General features: G+C 30.5%; 1 protein-coding gene across 2 annotated transcripts; it reads left to right on the top strand.

Moving 5' to 3' along the window:
- On the top strand, positions 1-1,865 carry LOC111288435 (uncharacterized). 2 transcript variants are annotated; one of them, XM_022879322.2, is made up of 3 exons: positions 1-1,063; positions 1,161-1,238; positions 1,543-1,865. In XM_022879322.2, the coding sequence occupies exons 1-3, from the start codon at positions 224-226 to the stop codon at positions 1,546-1,548; spliced, it is 924 nt and encodes a 307-aa protein (XP_022735057.2). In that variant the 5' UTR covers positions 1-223; the 3' UTR covers positions 1,549-1,865. The 2 variants fall into 2 exon arrangements, with proteins under 2 accessions (XP_022735057.2, XP_022735056.2); XM_022879321.2 differs by lacking the exon at positions 1,543-1,865 and adding an exon at positions 1,335-1,504.
- Positions 1,866-21,468: the final 19,603 nt, after the last annotated feature.

The following is a 21,468-nucleotide window of genomic DNA, read 5'->3' as shown; positions in this document are numbered from 1 at the left end:
TCCCACCCTCACTCCCATATTATAAGAAAAAAAAAAAAAAAAAACTCTCAAAGCGTTCCCGGCGATTGGCATTGCAATTAAGAAACCCAATCCCAACGAGAAAATAAAGAATTTTTCTTCAAGAAAGTTGAAGAAGCAAAAGATATTATATTCTCAGAGGAAGTTGAGAGAAAGAGATCTCTTTTTTTTTTGGTTTAAAGTTTGAGCTCGCGCTGTGTTTTGGATGCGATCAATGGTATATTCTGGTGACAGAGAGATGGCGATGGGACCTGAGAGATCAAAGCCTCTTCACAATTTCAAGCTGCCATGTTTGAAGTGGGGCAACCAGCGGTATCTCAGGTGTATGAAACTTGATGATGCTTCCGCCGCCACCGACTCATCCTCCTCTGCCGTTGATCATAATCATCGTCTTCGTCCTATGTTTCAGAGACGCCGATCTCCCCCATCGAAATTTGAGAGTTTGATGGCTAGTGGAATGCGGCGGCGGGAATCGGAGTCGTCTCCGAGCAACAACGAGAGCAACGATTACGGAAGGGAGCGGCGATTGAGGATATCCAAGGGAGAGGCGTCGGAGGGGATCGAGGCAGTTAGGGAGAAGATCATGAATGATCTTAAAACGGCGGCGGATAAGATCAAAGATGCAATTTTCAGAGACGAAGTGTCCGACGATGATGAGGATGAATTTGAAGAGCCTAAACAGAAAGTGAAAGAAAAACAGGCAATTGAAGAGAAAGAGAGGAGAGAATTGCCCGCAGTAGAGATGGAGGCGAGGCCGTGGAATCTCAGGACCAGGGGTGCCACGTGCAAGGTTCCGATTGACGGAGAAGTAACAAACAATAATTATAGTTCTCCGATGAAGAATGAGGTGATTAAGTCATCCAGAGTGAGAGACAGAGGACCGCCGGTGGCGTCGGCGGCAACAGCGGAGAACAAAAGGCCACGACCGAAATTCTCGGTACCGCTATTAAAGAAAGAGATCGAGGAGGATTTCATGGTGATGTCTGGGCATCGCCCTCTGAGGAGGCCAAAGAAACGGGCACGTTATATTCAGAAGCAATTGGATGTACGTTTAAATTTTTTTCCTTCTCCGGTAATACTTCTCCGATTGTTTTGGTGTTTTTCATTATTCATTTGTTGTTGGTTTTTGGTTGTGGTTGTAGTCATTGTTTCCTGGTTTGTGGCTGACGGAGGTGACGGTGGATTCTTACAAGGTTCCGGAGTCCGTTGAAAACGGCAAGGTAAATTTGCTTTCTTTTTTTTTTTTTTGTTCTCTTTTTTATTTGAATTTGTTCTGTTTTGAATCTTGAGTTTGCATTTCTTTTTAATTTTAACAGATTAGAGTCAATCACCAAGGAGAGACGAATGTGAATTTAAAAAATCTTGCCACCAGTTTTTCTCTGTTTCTGAAAATTTCTCAACAACCAAACAAATTATGTTTTTTTCCTCAGCTGCTTTTGAGCTTGTTGTTCTAATTTAAGATCTCTGTATTATGATTGAATCTAAATTTGTGAGCTTGACATGTTAATAATCGACTTTCTGCAGAGATAGTAAAGGGAGTTTGCAACAAGATGTAAGAAAAAGTCTCAAGGTTTCTGCTTGCTGACTTATGGTAGTTTTGTGACCATAACTAGTGGTAAAGAGTGGTGCCAGACCTTTGCAAATTGGGAATTTCATATAAATGTTGAATTTCCCAGTAACTTTCTGGTGTAGGTTCAGTTGTTTTGAAATGTTAATTTTTGTTTTATTATGATCTTCATTCATTTTTTCATTCTCTAAAGCTGAATAATCTTGTTTAAAGTAAGATGACCAGTGCCTCCTTATTCCATATAGAAGTGAATGGTTCTTCTATGAGCTTGATTTTCTTATTACAATGTTGAATGAATTATAGTTATCTTCTTTTCATTCTGTGTCGCTATTGCTAAACTTGAAAGTGCACCATTTGATAGGATATGCTGAACAATTACATTCCTGCTGCTTTCCGTTATTGTGCTCATTGGCATTATAATGAAACGACCTTACGAGGATGAGGAACAAATGATAGTAAGATAGTGATTCCAGCCTCCAGGGCCTTAAGCAAAAGCAATTCGAGGCTCTAGGGCTTTAAGCAGTGGCAGATCCAGGATTTTTTTCTGGATATGTCCACTTATAAATATATATATATAACTGAAGATGAATTTTTCAATTTTATCATTGGAAAGGGTGTCTAGAAGAAAATTTTGGAGTGTTCAGAGGAAATTTTTTCTTTGAATTTTCTTGTTTTCAAATTTTTGAGGTGTCCCAGACACCTTACCTTTGCTACTGGATTTGCTTTTTGCTTTAAGCTCATGCAATAAGAATTTACTTAAGATTAGGTTACTCTTGTTGCTTTCTTTTATGTTTAGCTTTTCTTTTGTGACTTGTGCTTCTTGTGTTTCAATAGTTGAGGATGCTCGATAATTTGGAAAGAAAAAAATTATTGACCAGAACCTTAAATTGCATGCCCTGTTATGGTTGCTATGGTCTAAAACCATACACTTGCTCCATAGGCTTGTGAATTGGACTGGCATGCTTTTAGTTTGCATCATCATAGAACGGTTTTTCTGCTCTCAATTCTCATGTTGTAACTGCATCTGTTACCATATATATATATATATATATATATATATATATATATTTAAACTTAAAGCTGCCAGAGATTGAATCCTAATTATTAGAACTAAAAGCCCGACAGTCTATCAACAAAACAGATCAACCAGCTGTTGGCTGTTTTACACATCTGCCACCGTATTGATAGAAGCTGCAACTTTTATTTTTAGCAATGAACATAGCTAATTCTCCAAATTTAGTCAATGCTGTATCCCATCAAAGATGGCAGAGTTGATTAGCCATAAGACTGCAATAGATTAGGATTTCCTTGATCTTAATGATCAGAGTTCCTGCACTTCTTTATGCTGATACACGTGGGTGTTGTCCAAATGCCAACGGTGTTAAAATAAGAAGCGGGGCAGTAGGGATTGTTCGTCCCTTGTTCGGTTAAAAGATTTTGGTTTTGTAGGCAGGCACCAGAAAATAGAAATGAAATTTTGACACGGTTAGCATCAAAGGAAGCCAACAGCCGATTCAGCAATCCAATTTGACCATGAAAACGTGTCCCTCCAGCCTCCATATTCTCCTGTAGGCCCCAATCGCAACACCACTTCTGTTCTTGCAAGACGTGGACCTAGTCTGAGATGAAAATGAAGAGGCCCTTCCCTTGTAGCAGGCTTTGACCGCTCGTATATGTCCTTATCGGCCTTCCTATTTCCTATAACTTTCATTTTTAATGGGTCCTCCTCTTGGGGTGGGTGCTAACCGATTGCAATTCCTTGTTTTTACATTTCTTACTATTTTTCAACGGTTATTATTAAACTGTATAAACGTCCATTTTAAAGATAATGTGAATTTTATATAAAATTGTGATGAATTTTACAAAATTCATAGTATTAATCGGATATAATAAAAGAATTACGATTGAGTGACTTATAATTAATTTAGCATTGTTGTAATGGTTAGAAAAAATTTGAATTTGAAAAAAGTGCGTTTAAAAGTATAATAAAAAAATATGATTAAAAATTTTAAATATTTAATATTATATAAAAAAATATTGTGACGAATTAAAATATCTAAAAAATATACATATAATAATTTATTAAAAATATTGGGATAATATAATGATTTCTTTCTCAAATGTACTTTTTCACCGCAAAAATATATTAAGAAAATTTTTTGTTTGTTTTTGAAAACCAAAATTTTAAATTAAAAGTCAATTTTTTTATTATTTAACATTGAGTTTAAAACGATTTTGAATGCAAAAATTACTTTTAACATCAATACTAAATTAATTCTTATATGCTATCATTTTAATTATTATGTTACAATTAACCAATATCTATACTGTTATAAATCTCTTGTTAGAAAAATACTGAAAAATAAGAAATTAGATTATTGGCTTTGAGGCTTGAAATCACTTTTCTTAAAAGCTTGATAATGCCTTTTGTTTTTCTTTTTAATGGTAAAAGGTTCTTGAATTTTACTTAGTACATTCTTTTTCGGTTCAAGCAATTAGTAAATTTATAAAAAATTACCTTTTTACAGTCTCTCAATAAATTCAAATCCAAACAACAAAAGAAAACAACACATTCCCTTTATCACATCAATCAACCATTTATTGGAAACTTTACAATGCCTTTAAAGGACTCTAAGTACAATTGTGAAATTAGCATGGCAGAAGTCATTTTTCAGACAACGAATAACTATTGATAAGATACCTTTTGTAAGAATTGTATTTTTATAAGATAATTACTACAATACAATAATTATTTGATTACTATTAACTAATGATTTTAATTTTTAATAAATTATATTGATAAATTTAAGTTTAATACAAGTTAAGTATGAAAATCTAAATAATTTAATTGCGATTGTTTATATGTGAATTTTGTACATCTTGAGTCAAGTTTAAGAGTTATGTAAGTTGTACCGTAAACTTTAGATGAAAATATTTCTAAAGTTTTAATAAAATTGATTAAGGTCTCTTTTTCATTTTTAATTAACAATATTTACCCATTAAGAGCCATTGATAAAAGAAAAGCAAAATTGAAGACCTAATTTTTTAAAAAACAGTAATTATTTTTGCTTATCAATTATGTTTTTCTAAATAGGTATGTTATTGTACAAATTTGATATTCTAATATTAACATATAATTTTTATAATTTAAAATTATACTTACATGTGAGATCAAAATCTCTTTTTATGAAATTAAAATTCAAAATTTATATTGATTTGCGTTATCTAACGAATTTTGATACATATAGTTTACAAATAAGCGATTAATTGCATTATAACTCAAAAAACTTTGAATAATCCGCAATCATCATATAAAGAGCTCCAAATGACTTCTATTTTACTGTACTTTGATGTTGGGCAACACATTATCTTGGATAAGATAGATGATAAAACTGCTGGAATTAGTGTTAAATTACTTTTAACCAAGTGGATTCTTTGAAGCCCTCTTCAGTTAATAACTTTGTTATGGACAATAAACATGCCAGTGAGAATGCTATAGAAACAATTGAAAGGGTGATTTTATCTAAGCTAGATATTGAATAACAGGTTAAGAAAATCAAGAAACTGTATCGAGTTTTCAATGGGTATGAAACCTGAAAGTTTTTGGCTGATTGATTTTGCTTTCGAGTACTTTTAGTCACTTTAAAGCATGAATTTAATAAAATAAACACGGATCACGTCATGTCAAGATGTTTTGTGCGTTAAAAACAAAAGGCATTAAAGCCTTAAAATTTTGGCAGTGAATTACAAGTAGACCCGAGTGGGTCCATTGCTAAACCAATCGGGTCATAATGACCCCACTAGATTGAAGAAAGTCCGTTTGTTGATCAGTTTTGATCCATTCCTGGTGGAGAGTTTAGGTGCGTGAGAGCTCTTTTAAGCTCTGTATTCGACGCCATTTTTTTTTTTCTCTTTGATTGTGTGAATAATTAATTTATTATTTTTTATGAAATTTTTAAATAGTATATAATATTTATTATATAATATTTATGCATGGTTAAATAATTATTATATTTTATGTACATAAATTTTATTATTTTATTTTATGTAAAGAAAACATTTTGATTTGTTGAAAGCTTATTGGAAGTACGTATTCTCTTTACATGATACATAAATTTAATAAAATTTTTTTTACTAATATTTGACTATCCATTTAAAATATAACAATCACTATTTTGAAAAGTAAGTTAGGTTCAAACTCCATGAAGTTTTGATATAGGTAGTATTAAATTGATAATTTATTTTATAATTTTATTTGATTGTTAGATAATATTGAATTATTATTTATATGAAATAATTAGAGTTTAAAATTATTGCCTTGATTTATTTTTCTTATGACTATGTTGACATTATGTATCATTGTTGATTTGTAAAATTTTTATTTTTGGTATATGATACATAAAAATAAAATATTGAATGAAAATATTAAATTATTCATAAAATTCAAGATACTTGGTTTGAACGTAATAAATTACTTATTGATCTAGTGAAAACATTCGGTTTAAGTATCGCATAAGGAAAGATCATACTTATAATGATTAAATGAGATACACATTATTTATTAACATCTCACCCAATAGCACTTAATTTTTTAAAGTTCCAAAAAGATACATCAAAGTCAAATATCTCAAAAGGAGTGGTCAAAATGCATACACTTAGTTTAGTAAGCAAACAAAAATTATGAGCAATTTAAATTTCTTGATATAAGAAATACAATTGGTTAATGTGGGTCAATTAGCTTTTTAGGTGAAGATGATGATTCAAGAGGGAAGGTAAATTGGATTTCTCCAAAATACTCCTAAAAATAGATTTCAATATAATTGAATGAAAGATTAAAATTAATATCAAAATATGATACAAAAAATAATAAATTATGACTTGAAACAAATATAAACAATAATCAAAGTAAAGAGATATAAATAGAGGAATCAAACACAGGAAATTATAAAGATTTGGTCCTTTTCCACAAGGTACTTACGTCTTTTCTCTTAGTTATCCACACTGAAATTTCAATTTACTAAATTGAATAATACTCTTATAAGATACAAACCTATATTGTACTAAATCTCTATCTTTTTCTAAAGCTTAGATAGCAACTTCTATCCTTATAAAATCAAAAGGATACCTTACCTCTTACTTACAAAATAACCTAAATGATTTTGCAAATTAAAATACCTCTCTAAGGTTGAGTGGCTACATAATGAAGTATAAAGAAAATGATGAATGAATACAATAATAATTTGGATACAAGATCAAATACAAATATATGGAATTTAACCTCTGAAACTCTTGATTTCTTGAGAGAAATGAATGTATAACTTGTTGGTGCTTGCTATTTTGTTTCTTTTACCTTCTTGGTGTGTTGAAATGCCTAACTTATAGAGGAAATGAGTTTGTATCTACTTCTAGTCATTGCTTCCTTTTAATATCTACAAAACTTTAAGAAAATGAGATTGCTTAAGCTTATCTAGACAAAACCAATTGATCTTGTATTGGAGGGGATCGACTGGTTTATGCTTTTGAAAGCTTAAACATTGTGTGAAAAGCATTACCTGATTGATCAAGTAAAGCACCCAATCGATCTTTTGAGCAAGGTGATCAATCCCCTAGGTTGGGTGATTGATCCTTTGTCATGGTTTTCAAAATAAATTTGCTTTTAGCCTTTTTACAAAGGGGTTTGATCTTGTCCTTAGGGTGATCGATCTTTTCTTGCATTTTTGGGAACCAAGTTTGCTTTTTTGTGTAAAAAATCAATCAATCACCTCAAAAGGGCGATCGATTAGTTCAACTAGGGGATCGATTCCTTTTTTTCAAAATTGCATAAAAACATTTTTAATTAAGTAAATAAGTTTGTTTGTGATCTAAAACCATTTTTCACTTGATAAAACACTTACAAACATCTTATTTTTTAGTTCAAAACATACTTCCAAGTTTTACAAATTTTAACACATCAAAAATCATTTTGATAAACATATTTTGTATTTAGTACAATAATGATAAAAAATAAGAACACATAAATAATGTTAATTCTTTTTGCAACAAATACAATTAAGCTGATTTAGCTTGATGTTCTGTCATTTCAAAATAAAAATCAATTTAAGGCTAACAATCTCCCTCTTTTTGATATGATAAAACTTAAAGATAAATTTGTTTGATGAAAAATATTAAAAAACATTTTAGGGCAAAGCCATTTTCAAAAATCATTTTGTAAAAACTCCCCCTTAAGTAATGCATAGCAAAACTCCCCCTCAATTAATGCATCCTAATCCAACACAGCTCAACATACATATGTTAAAGCATATATAACAATTAAGCACACACACATATGTATATCAAGCACAAGCAAATTTATCTACTAAATATTTCTCCTTGTTTTTGTCATAGTAAAAAGGCATTAATAAATATATCCATAAAACATTTCTCCATTTTTTTTGTTTAAACTCTTTATACCAAATGTTGAAGCTTTTATACTGATTGCTATAAGTATACAAGAAGAAATATCCATAAACTCTTCCTTTTTTTATCATAGCAAAAGAAAGAGAGAGCAATTCAAGATATGGGACAAAATGCATGTTACCAATAACATTAAAAGTATTTTGAATGCATGTACTCAAGTGTAATATGCACAAGAAGTTCATGTACATGTATTCAAACATAAGATCATAAAAAAATTCTAATGTATCTAATTTTAGCAATTTGACACAAAATCATTCCTAATTTACTACGTGAAACTTATGAGCAAAAGTATAGAGAAATAATATGCATACTACTTATAAATTATGCTTTCATAAGATGTGCTTAGAATTTAAGATATTAATGGCATGTAAGTATATATTCAAGCAAATACAAACAAGCTCATACCAAATGTTAAGGATACCAATTATTAAAGATATGTTATCACAAAGCATACTAATTTCTATCACAAAACAACTCATTTAATTTAAGTAAAATTGTATTCTAAGATTTTTTATCATTTTTTAAAATAAAGATTAATTAATTTAAGGCACACACAATTTTCCATAAGAGGTATAAGCTATATCAAAGATAGGCACATACTAGCATTTATTAAAGTTCAAAAATTCATTAGCAATATGTCTAACAACTTTCAAAGACAAAAAATATTTCATGCATATGAAAATTTAATCAATAAATCTAAAATGATAAAAGCAATCTTTCATAAGCATATCCTATCTGAACAAGAAATATACAACAAAAACTATAAGCTCACATGTAATGTGATAAATCATGAGTACTGATGAGCAATGAGGTTTCTTTACCATGTTATGAAAAAATTACGTGAGCATAATTTTCCTAACATAATGAACATATGAACTATAGCAAAGAAATATTGAAAGCATAATTGTTCAAATATATTTTTAATTATTTTAATGCAAAGCAATATACTTAACCCAAACATATGCAAGTATTCAAACATATATTTCAATCAAACTCATACAAGCATATGTAAAAAAAAAAAAAAAACATAAGCAATATACCTAATTCAAAAAGATATGCAAGCATTTAGGCACAATATAATATATGCTATCTTAATGGTCTCAATCAATGAACATATATATAGATTTCAAATTATGAGTTCAAAATCTCTGAGTCAAAGCAATTAAAGATCAAGAAATCAATATAGTTAACTCATAGTCATGCTCAAAGATGTTTTCTTAAACAAATATTCATGCAAAAAAAAAAAAAATCTCTTCAAAACAATTAAGAACTAGGCATAAATAATCAATCCAAGCTTTTAACAATATTAAAACAATTTCCATCAACTAACTTGGTGATGAATTTGTGCAATGTGTTCATTTATTCAAGCACAAAATCTTAATTTTGTACACATTAAAGCATTTAAAACAAATAAGACTTTTAAGCACATATTAAAGCAAACACTGATCAAATTCAACATGGCTACATATCAAGCAAACACTGATCAAATTCAACATGGCTATGAGTTTAAATTCAACACACTTACCTCTATCCATGTCGAGTTTTGTTGTTGTGCTCATTGAGCTTTGAATTCTCCAATTCAAATATTTTAAGCAAGTCTTTAAGGTACTCGAGTTTGATTGATGAAAATGCTTTGCTTGCTATACTTGAAATTCCAAAAAGAATATTGACCATTCATGCTTATTTCAAGTTCTCCTAATTCTCGCCAAGGATAAATAGGCAAAGATACCATTTCAAAATACATTAACAAGATAAATGCTTGAAAGGGTTCATAACTTTTAAGATAATAAATATTTAGATAATTCTAAATAAATTAATTTTGAATTCTTTTTTAAAAACTCATTCCATTGATATTCTTGATCTTTGAGCTCATCAATCCATGCATCCATACCCTATAGATCTTCAAATGATATTAATCTTCATACATTGAAGCTATTTTTCAAGTCTTTAACTCAAATATCTCTTTCTTTTTTTAAATTGTCCTTTCAAGTTTTTAATTTAAGACTTTATTCTTTCTCATTTTTCTTTTCTTTTTTTTTTTAATTTTGTCAATTTTTTCTCATTTCTTTTTATCTTGACCCATTAGTGATTTTTCCATCAAAACCCTAAATAATCTCATTTCGATAGCATCACAAGCTTACCTTAATTCAGTTAATGATTCTTCAATTCGAGCATTTGCATTCAATCAAAATGAACTTTTAAGGCATGTAATGTACACTAAGGTAAGGGATTATATAAACAAAATGTATAAAATAGGCCCAAAATATATTTAAAAGTTTATAAACCAAACGATCATTTCTCATCATGTAAAGCACCTTGGCATTTTGCCTTATTAGTTTTTTTCTTTTTTCTTTTCTTCATTTATCTTTTTCTATCTTTCCTTCATATTTTCTCTTTCACTTTTGATTTTTCACTTTTCATCATTTTTTAAGAAAGATTAGGGACCTTCACCTTCTCTTTTATGAACAAGCTTTTTTAAACTTTGCTTCCTAATGTAAAGGGTAATCCTTGGTTAGGTTTTCTTCAAAAGGAATTCAATAGGCTTAAAAGGGATAGGCAATGGATATTTTCTTTTTGTGAAGGAAGAAGAAAGATGGGCATTTTTTATTTTAAACATGAATAATCTCAATGAAGAACTTTTATTAACTAAGATCAAATTTATGGGCAAACCATCACAAAAATGACATATTACATTACTTTCATCTTCCAATAGGTGAAAGTCCTTACTAGATTTAACTTATTTCATAAAATTTGCATCTTTTTACTATAGTAATCCTAATAAGTTAAGAGTTCCAAATTACCAATATGAATGATGCTTTCAAAATTGAATCTTAAATTATTGTCATGATTGTCTAAACATTCATTATTTGACATATAGGAGAGGGTAAAATATGGAGGAATATATAAAGGCAATGGAATAAAAGATGAAATGTGATGATAATGTATTTATCATTTTATTGAAATGATAAAAGATAAATAAAAGACTAAGAACTCTCAATATTCTTATGTATTTAAAGACTTGCATTATTTTCTAAAATTCTTAAAGTGACAAACATCCATAAAAACTTCCTTAAAATTATGCCTCTATATGGTTAGGCAAAATGTGTCCAATAACACTCGGCCTTGTGTCTTGATCAAAATTTATTAAACTAGTTTTGACCAAACTTTACACTTGATATTTCAATGCCATGAAATTTTCTATCAAATGGCTAGCAATCCTAGGATGATAGTCAGAAATAGCATTAGCATCATACCAACTAGGGTAAGGAAGTTTCAAAACCTTTAAATAGATTGGTGTAACTAAGTGGCTCTTAATGAGTTGAAGAAGTAATTCAGTGTACATTATAAGGATTGGATCTATAAGAGCTTTTTCTTTTTTTACCCAATTCTTAGGTTGAGCAGTTGATTGATTTGTTGTAGAGTTAGTTGTAAGTGCTTGAAAATTTAGTTGACAAGTATAAAGACTTGGAGAGATATTATTTATGATTGGGTAGTAAGGTTGGTACATCAAATAAAGATAATAAAGGGTGAAGCCTCCAACCTATTGCCTCTCATGAATTATAGCTTAAGTTTTAGCCTCATTCTTTCTTCTTTAGTATAGCCCATTTTTTTGCATTAGTTGCATCACCACCTTCAAGGTTGCCATTCTTGATTGCATTTTCAATTATTTCCCTAAAAATCACCATATCAACAAAATTGTTAATTGCATTTCCAATAATCCTTTCATAATATGAGGCTTTGTGTTGGTAGTTGCCCTTTAAGTCAAATCATATTTTGACTAAGATATTGTCATATTTGTAGTACTTAGATATTTGATATCTTATAAAAGTTTTATTTATTTATTATTAAGCTTGTTTACATATATTTTTAATGTCAATGCTTATATAATAATGCCTTCGAAAAATAAATAAAGCTTTGCAAGAGAATTACAGTGAAATTGTAATTATGAGATTATTGTTGCATAAAAGCTATATGTTCTAAATAGTTCCTAGTCGATGCTTTATCAATAAGAGAACATTGACAAAAGCTATTGAGACTAGTACATGATTATACTCTTACTTATGAAGCAAGCAACCCATCTTATAGATTGAAGTTCAGATAAACTTAAACTAACATGTGAGTGCTTGTTACAAAAACAAGTTCACTAAACATGACCCGATATGAGAATGCTATATGGTAGTTCACATAGTGTCTATAGCTATATTCTCAAGTGATGATTGTATAAGTGATCCTTTGACTTAATATTACTTATAATCTTTTATGATGAATGTTATACTTTAACTTTACTTTACTTATGGTTCTAGACAATAATGCTCTAGTCGAGTATTATTGGGTATAATATGAGGCATATAAAGATGTATGAAGTAATCAAGATGAGATTCGTCATCTTATATGATAAAAAAAGATCTCAATTAATCTTGATTGAATTAACTTCAGAAATATTTAGCCAAAGTGAAATAAGAGTTTTAGAATTGTTTTAAAACTTATTTGTGAGTTAATGTCAAAGACAAGACTTAACATGTTTGAACAAGATTGAGTAGATACTAAACCATACTCAATGTTCAAACCGAGATACTATGTGATGAAAGGATATTAATTATATACTAAGACCATTCACAAATAGGTTATCAAGCTATATTTGTCTTTTCTTTAGCAATTGGGGGTCATAGCAATAAAGTTAGCATTGATCAAGATCTATAAACATAAGATTGGCTAATTGGAGAATTAGTGATGAAGATGACAATGTTTGTTTGATCTATAGTTGAATGAAAAGGCTCACAATGCTTGTGTTTATTGCCAACATGCTAAAAAAGCTAATGGGTCACATATAATAGGACAATTGTAAAAGATTAAAATTAGGACAAATTAAGTTGAAATTAATTCGATTTTTGTATGAAAAAATATAAAGAAAATAAAACAAGAGAAATATTTTTTTCCTTGTTTGGTACATTCAACTAGCATAAAGTTAATTATGAAAATTTGCATTCTATGAATTAAACCTAATGTGGCCGAATACTTCCCCTATAAAAGGAATATCAAGCCACCCCTCTCTTGTACTATTATTCTAAGAATAAGCAAGTTTCACTCAAAAAAAAAAAAAGCTAAGAGAGTTTAAGCAAAACTTGAAAGAATATAAGAGGTCTTGTGTACATTTACTAGCTAAAATGTGGCTTTGAGTTCTATCAAACCCTAAAGAAGATTCTTTCACAAGAGTTCAGTGGATCACCATTGGAAGTTGAATACTTAAACAACTTCTTGGCTTGGTGAACTACTTGGAAGGTCACAAAATTCAATCAAAGGAATTTTGGCATCTAAAGTAACCACCTAAGCCAAAATTCATGCTTGTGAAGTTGTACATTTGTATGATCTTGTTGATAGATCTCGGCTTTAGGGAATTAAAATTTTAAAAATTTTATTGTTTTAACTTTGTATATTGATGCATAATTCTTTTCAAGTGGTACAAGAGCCTTGCTAATAAAGCTTATACAGGTTAAAAGTCTATTTGTTTGTTCATGATGGTACAAAAGCCTTGTCAATATAGCTTATGCAGGTTAGAGGTTTGTTTGTTTGTTCATGATATCAAAATTATTTTGATTGTACTATATTGTTGTGATGTAGAGGCTAGAAAATTATTTTTTTTTCTATATTTTTTATTGGATTCTTTTAGAATATCAAAGCATGATGTCTTAGGATGACTAGGTATGAATTTTATTATTTTTGGACATTGTTTACATTCTTTATGAATTTTTTGTTTGTAATATATCCATATTAAGAAAATTCTATTATAGTGCTATTGCGAAACTTGTTTCTCACTCTAGGGAAATTATTTGGCCACAAAATTTTAACATATAAAAATAGACATGTTGATGAAATTTCAGAATTTTTGGAGTTGCTTTGTTCACTCAAAAGTTGATGACAATTTTAGCCTAAAAATCCGTCAGTGGCAATTGGGCATGTATAATATGCATATGATGTATAATTATCTTAATATGATTATGGTAACCGATTTTCTTGATGTAGCTAATATTCATAAAAGTTAAGAGACTTTGAAAAATTGTTCACTAAGATTTTAATCAAAATCGAGATTTCAAGATTTGCTTTCTTGATCACCAAGTTTAGTAGATTGTTTTTATGAAAGTCAATGTAATTGTTACTTATGATTGAAGAATCATGACCAAAGGCATAAGAAAAGCATGGGAAAGAGTTTAGAACTCTTGGATGGTGGCTAGCATGGGCGCATAGTAAAAGATGGTCAAAACTACTTAGTTTTCATAAAAACTACCTTAGCCACAACCTACTTTCCTTTTTGGATGGGTTTTCGGCCAAGCCCTAGATTGGTGCTAACTATTTTTGAATTTGGATTCCTAAATTGTTTGGCTTTGAGAAATAAGATTTCATTTAAAATCCAAATTGAATTAGACTTTGTAAATTGTTTAGAATTTCTAATTAACAAGAAACTATTTCACTACAACACTTAGTTGGACTAGAAAAATCCCAATGCATATAATTTGGCTTGATTTTAATTGATTGATATTCCTAAATTGTTTAGAGTGATTTTAACCATGTTACATTAAAATCCAAGTGAAGTTATGATTCTTTAATTGTTTAAGAAATCATGATTGCAAATTACATGTTCCTAAGATAATAGTTAGACATATTTGGCCATGTAAACGTGTCTATGCCTTGCATCACATTGAGTTGGATTGATGATGGATATATGATATTGATATTGATTTAAAGAATAAAAGTGCAAGATCATGAATTTGAACCAAACATGATGATTGTAATAGAATGCATGCTTGTTATGAGATAAATACCATGAATACTATGTTGGTTTATTGTTATACATGCTAGAATTTATATGTGATAAATATCATGTATAATTGTGCGATGCATGATAAGATTATAGGTATTCAATATATGATAAATTCTTATGCATGCTTGATGAGACCTATGGTGAACTAAAAATCTCTCATGAAAAATATTTAAGTATTAATGCCTTCTATTAACATAAATAATTGAACTTTCTATTTGTAGGGCTTGTTGAGATTAAACTCAAAGCACTCATTATTCGAAATAAGATTGTATTATGGTTAATGGGTCTTATTTAATTGTCATTATATTGTCCAAATGCAACAAACTTGACCATATAATGATAGAGGTAATGATTCAACAAATCATATAAAATGTGATTAAACAAGGAGTTGTCACCTAATTGATCTAGGAGTCACACGGGGATGTGATTGATAAGTAAGTTATCTACCTAATTTACTTATCATGGCTTGTTGAGACAAACCTTAAGATTATGGTAAATTAAATATGATTTTTTTTTCAAATTGATAGTGAAGGCTATTGATTTGATTAAAATAATAGGAGTAACCAATATACAGATTTAAACCTAATCTATATTGGTATTGAATAATATGACTGATATTTGTTTATATTTTATAAGTTGCAAAAATGACTAATAACTTGTTGCTTTGTAGCATACTTGATGCTAAAAAGCTCGCAGGGTCTAAAGTCAATGATTGGTACCATAATTTATAGCTTATCCTAAGATAAAAGAAAATGTTTTATGTTCTTGATAAACCGATTCCATCAAAATCAGATGCTAGTGCTGATGATGTAGTGTGGCAGGTTTATGAAACCCATGAAAACCATGCTAATCAAGCCACATATATCATGGTGGATAGCATGACCTCTAAGTTGCAAAGGCAATATGAGAATATGAATGCTTTGACAATCATTTTGTACCTTAAAAAATTATTTAACAAATAAGGGCAGACTGAGAAGTTTGAGACCTTTAAGAAATAATTTTGAATAGTGATGTCTAGAAGCACTTCGGTCAAAGTGCATTGTCTCAAGATGATCAATTAGATTAAGAAACTTGGATAATTAAGAGTTGTGATGGATTATGATTTAATTGTTGACTTGATTATGTCATCTTTTTCTAGTAGCTTTTTACAATTTGTAATGAACTTCAAAATGCATAAAATGGAAGTAACATTACCATAATTGATGAATATGCTAGACACTACCAAAAAGTCCTTTAAGAATCAAAAGCCTGATGCTTTTCTAGTTTATTCATCTATAGCTAAGAGGATAAAAGGTAAGAAAGTTGATAGGAAAAGGGATACAAGCAAGGCTATCAGAAAAGATAAAGGTGTATGTCATCATTACGGTAAGGAAGGTCATTGAAAGAGGAATTGCTAGGTCTATTTGGCAAGCTTGAAGGAGAAGAAGTCTAACCGACTTTTAGTTTGGTTATGTTTATAATTGAGATCAATTTATCTTTTCTTGACACATCTTCTTAGGTGTTAGATATTGAATGTAGTTCTCACTAATGTAATAACATATAGAGACTAAAGAAACATAGATGTTTAAAGAAAAGAGAGATGTCCTTACATATTAGAAATGGTGCAAGTGTTGTTACCTATGTTGCCTTTACTTTCTAGTTTAGTTTTAGAACTAAAGGATTGGTATTATGTTCCGATCATAACTCGAAACATCATTTTAGTTTTTTATTTAAGTATGAATGATGGATACTTATTTAATGTTAAAGGCAATTATTGTTCTGTTTATTTAAATGATGTGTTTTATGGTTTGGGAATGTATGCTAATGGCTTGTATGTTATTAGATTAAATAATGATGTTCTTAATATAAATGTCAAGAAGGCTATATTAGGTAAATTGAATCAATCTTACTTATGGCATTATAGGCTTGGTTACATCAATAAAAACAATATCACAAAGTTGCATAAATAAAGACACTTTAATCCTTTTGATTATGAATCATATGGAATTTATGAATCATGTTTGCTTGAAAACATGACTAAATCACTTTCTAATAGAAAATGAGAAAGAGCCATGTGGTTCTTGGACTAATACATTCAAATGTACGTGGCCCGATGAATATAAATGTTAGAGGATGATACTCATATTTTATTACATTCATTGATGATCACATAAGATATAGTTATGTATATTTAATGAAACACGAGTCTAAATCCTTTGAAAAGTTTAAAAAATTTAGAATGGAGGTTGAAAAAAAATAGTAAAAGTATCATGACACTTAGATTTGATCAAAGTGGTGAATACTTAAGCTATGAGTTTCTAGTTTATCTAAAAGAAAATGGGATTTTCTTACAATGAACTCCACTTGGAACACCAAAACACAATGGTTTGATCCATGATGAGCAATTCAAATCTTCCTATATCTTTCTAGGGTTATGCACTTGAAATAGCCATTTATCTTCTAAATATAGTTCCATCTAAATCCGTATGCAAGACATCACATGAGATGTGGAAAGGAAAAAGACCTACCACGTCACACATAAAGATTTGGGGATGTGATTCTTATGTGAAACTTGTACAAGTTGACAAGCTTAGAGCTAGATTGATTAAGTGTGAATTTGTGGGATATCTAAAGGAAACTACTAGATATTATTTCAATAACTCTAAGAAATGAACAAATGTTTGTGTCTAAATATGTTGTCTTATTGGAAAAAAGTTCATCCTTGAAGAGAATAGTAAGAGTAAATTAGAATTTGAAAAAAGTTCAGGAAACATAAATTGACACAAGGATGGAACTTAAGCTAATGGTTAAAGCATAAGATGCATAACTAAAAGCTTAAAGTACATAAGATCTTCAAAAGTTAAGTAGGACTTGGCAAACTCTTAAAAGGTATGAATTTCTTATGGACAAGGATGAGTTGATCATAGATGATTATTTTATTGCCTATCAAAAGCAATGTTGGACATTAATTCTGAAAAATGACATAAGGCCATGAATCTAAAATGGAATTCATGTATGCAAATCAAGTATGAACTTTGGTGGATCCATGCAAAAAGATAAAACCCATAAGGTGCAAGTGGGTTTTTTAGAAGAAAACTGACATGGATGGCAGTGTAGAAACATACAAAGCTAGGCTAGTTGCAAAAGGTTATAATAAAAAACAAAGAGTTGATTTTGATGAAACCTTTTCACTAGTGGCCATGTTAAAATCTATTAGGATTTTGCTTGCTATTACTACATACCATGACTACAAGTTATGAGAAATAGATGTCAAAATGACATTCCTTAATGGAAATTTTCAAGAGAATGTGTACATGACACAACCCGAAGGTTTTGAATCCAAAGAAAATGCTAACATGGTTTGTAAGCTTCGAAGGTCTATCTATGGACTTAAGCAAGCATTAAGGAATTGGAACATACGTTTGATGAAGCAATTATAGAATTCGAATTCATATAAAACATACATGAATGTTGTGTATACAAGAAGACAAGTGGGAGTGCAATCGTTTTCATGGTGCTATATGTAGATGACATATTGTTTATAGGAAATGATATACTTATGCTACAACATACCAAGATTTAGTTATCAAAGAAGTTCTCCATGAAAGATTTGGGAAAAGCAACATATGTGTTCAGCATAAGGATCTATAGAGATAGATCAATGAGGCTACTTGGTCTCTCACAATCCAGATACATAGACAAAGTGCTAAAAAAGTTTAGCATGGAAGAATAAAAAAAAGGATTGTTGCTAGTATCGCATGACATAAATATTTTCAAGGATATATGTCCTAAGACACAAATTGAGAAAGATAGCATGAATAAGGTTTCATATGCATTGGCAATTGGAGATCCATTATGTATGTAATGATATATATGTACTATAGACACCTAATTTTGTCTAGGATATTTTCATTTTAACCCGGACTTGAGTTTGGCAATTGGACCCAGACCATAATTTTTCGAGCCTATTAAAGGTTCATTCTTTAAGTGTTCAATGGTGAGGCCCAATTTGGGCACCATGGTAAGGCTTATTGCATAGGCCTGAATGAATGCTTAAATGGCCTGATAAAGGCCATCAAAGAGCCATTAATGGCCCATTATTGACCATTATACAAAAAAGCCAAATAATAAATAATAAATAATAATAATAATAATATAAAGTATAAGAGATAAAAATAATAATATTAAAAATAAATATAAATATAAAAGGAAATAAAAAATTGTAAGAAAAAAGCTTGGCAAAAATAAAATATAAAAGAATAAAAAATAATAAAGTTTAAAGAGCCAAATGAAAATACAAATTAAGTAAATAAAAGAGCCCACATTAAACTTAATTGAAAGAGAAAAAAAAAATGTTAATGGCCCAAGATATGGTAAAAAATTGGGTAGGCCCATTGGCCTTATGAGATTTTTTTTTTTAAATGAAATTGGCCTGCTTGAAACTTGAAATGAAAAAGGCTACTACAAAACAAATAGGGAAAACGGCAAAATGGCTGGGGAGAACGAGAAAGGGGCTGCATGAAAACATGGCAGGAGAATGTGCAGTTCAAGAAAACTACATGAAAAGAAAACTGCAGCTCATGTGAAGAGGGGCTTGCTAAAAACTGCATGGGAACGTGGGGGCATGGAGAGGGGGACGTGAAGAAAAACTGAACCTGCACACTGCGTGGGACGTGGGTTGAAGGAAAGCGTGGACCAGGAAGAAAGGGAGGGTTAGAAAATAAGAAAAAAGAAAAAAGGCAAAAAGGAGGGCAGAGGAGAAGATGAATGTGAGGCGGTAGGGTTGAAAAAAAAATTGCATGGAGCAACATACCAGAAAGAAGAAAAACGGAACAGAAAGCACAAGGAGAAAGGGGGCCATTCCGGCAAAAAGACTTAGACCAAAACAAGAAAGGAAAGAAGAAGACAAAAAAAAAGGAGGAAGGTGACGTGCTGAAGGAAACTGGGTAGTGCAGCTAGTGAAGGGAAAAGAGAAGCAAACCAGCGGCAAATAAAAAAGGAGGCGTGAAAGGTGTAGCAGAATTTGCAGCAAAGGAGGGAGGCTTAACGTGAAAGCTTGTGAAGGGAAAAAGAGAAGCGAATCAGCAGCAAACAAAAAAAAGGAGTTAAAAATGTAGTAGAATTTGTAGCAAAGAAGAGAGAGAAACGGTAGAGTACTGAGGCCTTTTGGGAAGGAAATGGCAGAAAAAAAAAGAGAAGAAAAAGGAAGGGAGCAGGGAGGAAAAAAGGAGTTCTTGGGCACTAGTGGAGGAGAGAAAAGGAGCGAAAGGAAGAAAAGCTGGTAAGGGGGCGGAAGCCAAAGGGAAAACATCAGTTGCAAACCATGAAGAATGGGCAGCAGAACTGGAAGAACAGGCAGAAAAAAAAAAAAAACCTGAAGCCAGACCAAAAAAGAGAAGCAGCAGCGGCAAGCAAGGAAACCAGAAACTGGAAAGAGGAGGAGACCAGAAAAATACCAGCAGAAACGGAAACAAGAAAACTGGACAGAAACGGGGAGAAGAACGAAAAAACCTGCAGCAAAGAAAGTATCAGCAGACCACACGTGGACCAGCAAAAAAAAAAAAAAAGAAAGAGAAGAGGAGGCGTTCGGGAAAGGAGGAAAAAAACTAGCAGAAAAATAGCAAAGGTGAGACGTCCCTTCTTTTCTTGTTATAAGTTGCCTTCTATTCTTTCTTTTTTTGTTTGGCATGGTGTCTCTATTACATGGCATGTTGCTTCTGGCATTCATTTTTTTTTTTCTTTCTTTCTCTTTTTTCTAGTAGCCTATCTAGTTTATTAGTTTTGAGGAACCTTGTTTTTCGATTTCGCGTGTCAAATCTTTGGACTTGTTTTGGTTTTTTTTTTTACCTTCTAATCTTGTTAAATGGAATTGTACCAAATCATGCAAGAACAAAAAGAAGCAGCCGTCCAAAAAAAAAAAAAAAAAACAATAGTGAAATAGGAGGCCAGAACCTTGTGGCGAGTTTTGCAGCAAAATCCCTTTTCTCAGCTTGAAAGCGAAAGTTGCCAAAACTGTATTCCATAGTTGCATTTCCATGCCGAGAACTGAGCATTTACCATAGGTTGGTTCTTGTTCATGTTTAATTCGATTCACCAATACTACATGAAATTTAGGGTTGGCTCTCAACTCCATTTCAATTCCAGTTCCTCACGCACATTCTGCATTGTCATCAAAAAAATTAAAAGCATAAAAATAAAAAGGATACTTAAGAGGAGCAACAATAACGTATTTTTTTAGAAATAATAATAATAATAATAATAATAATAATAATAATAATAATAATAATAATAAAACTTTTGGTCTTTTGAATGTTTAAATAAGCCTTTTTACATTATTATTATTATTATAGGATTACTTCAGCTTATGGTTGATTTTGATTGCTCAATAACTTGGTCTATGCATTAGCCTTTTAATTATCATGCCTATGTCCTCTTTATTCTTGGTATTTTTGAAATTTAAAAAAGTAAAAAAGAAAAAAGAAAGGAGTAAATAATTTTCAAAAAAAAGATTTTTTTCCCTGTTTAAATGTTTGAGGGAATATAAAATCATGTTTTAATAAAAAAAAAAAGATAATTTTGCCTACATGTAGGAGAATTATTAAATAATAAAAATAAATAAGAAAAGATTAAT

The sequence above is a fragment of the Durio zibethinus genome, chromosome 4, assembly GCF_047325235.1.
Source record: "Durio zibethinus cultivar Kanyao isolate XHJ-2024 chromosome 4, ASM4732523v1, whole genome shotgun sequence".
NCBI classification, from domain to species: Eukaryota; Viridiplantae; Streptophyta; class Magnoliopsida; order Malvales; family Malvaceae; genus Durio; species Durio zibethinus.
This window is presented reverse-complemented; position numbering and strand designations above follow the sequence as displayed.

Bases quoted from the DNA above. Each gene is read 5' to 3' on its own strand.
- LOC111288435 (XM_022879321.2), top strand. From the start codon at position 224: ATGCGATCAATGGTATATTCTGGTGACAGAGAGATGGCGATGGGACCT. The intron at 1,064-1,160 runs GTACGTTTAAAT...TTGTGGTTGTAG, and splicing joins ATATTCAGAAGCAATTGGAT to TCATTGTTTCCTGGTTTGTG. The intron at 1,239-1,334 runs GTAAATTTGCTT...TAATTTTAACAG, and splicing joins AGTCCGTTGAAAACGGCAAG to ATTAGAGTCAATCACCAAGG.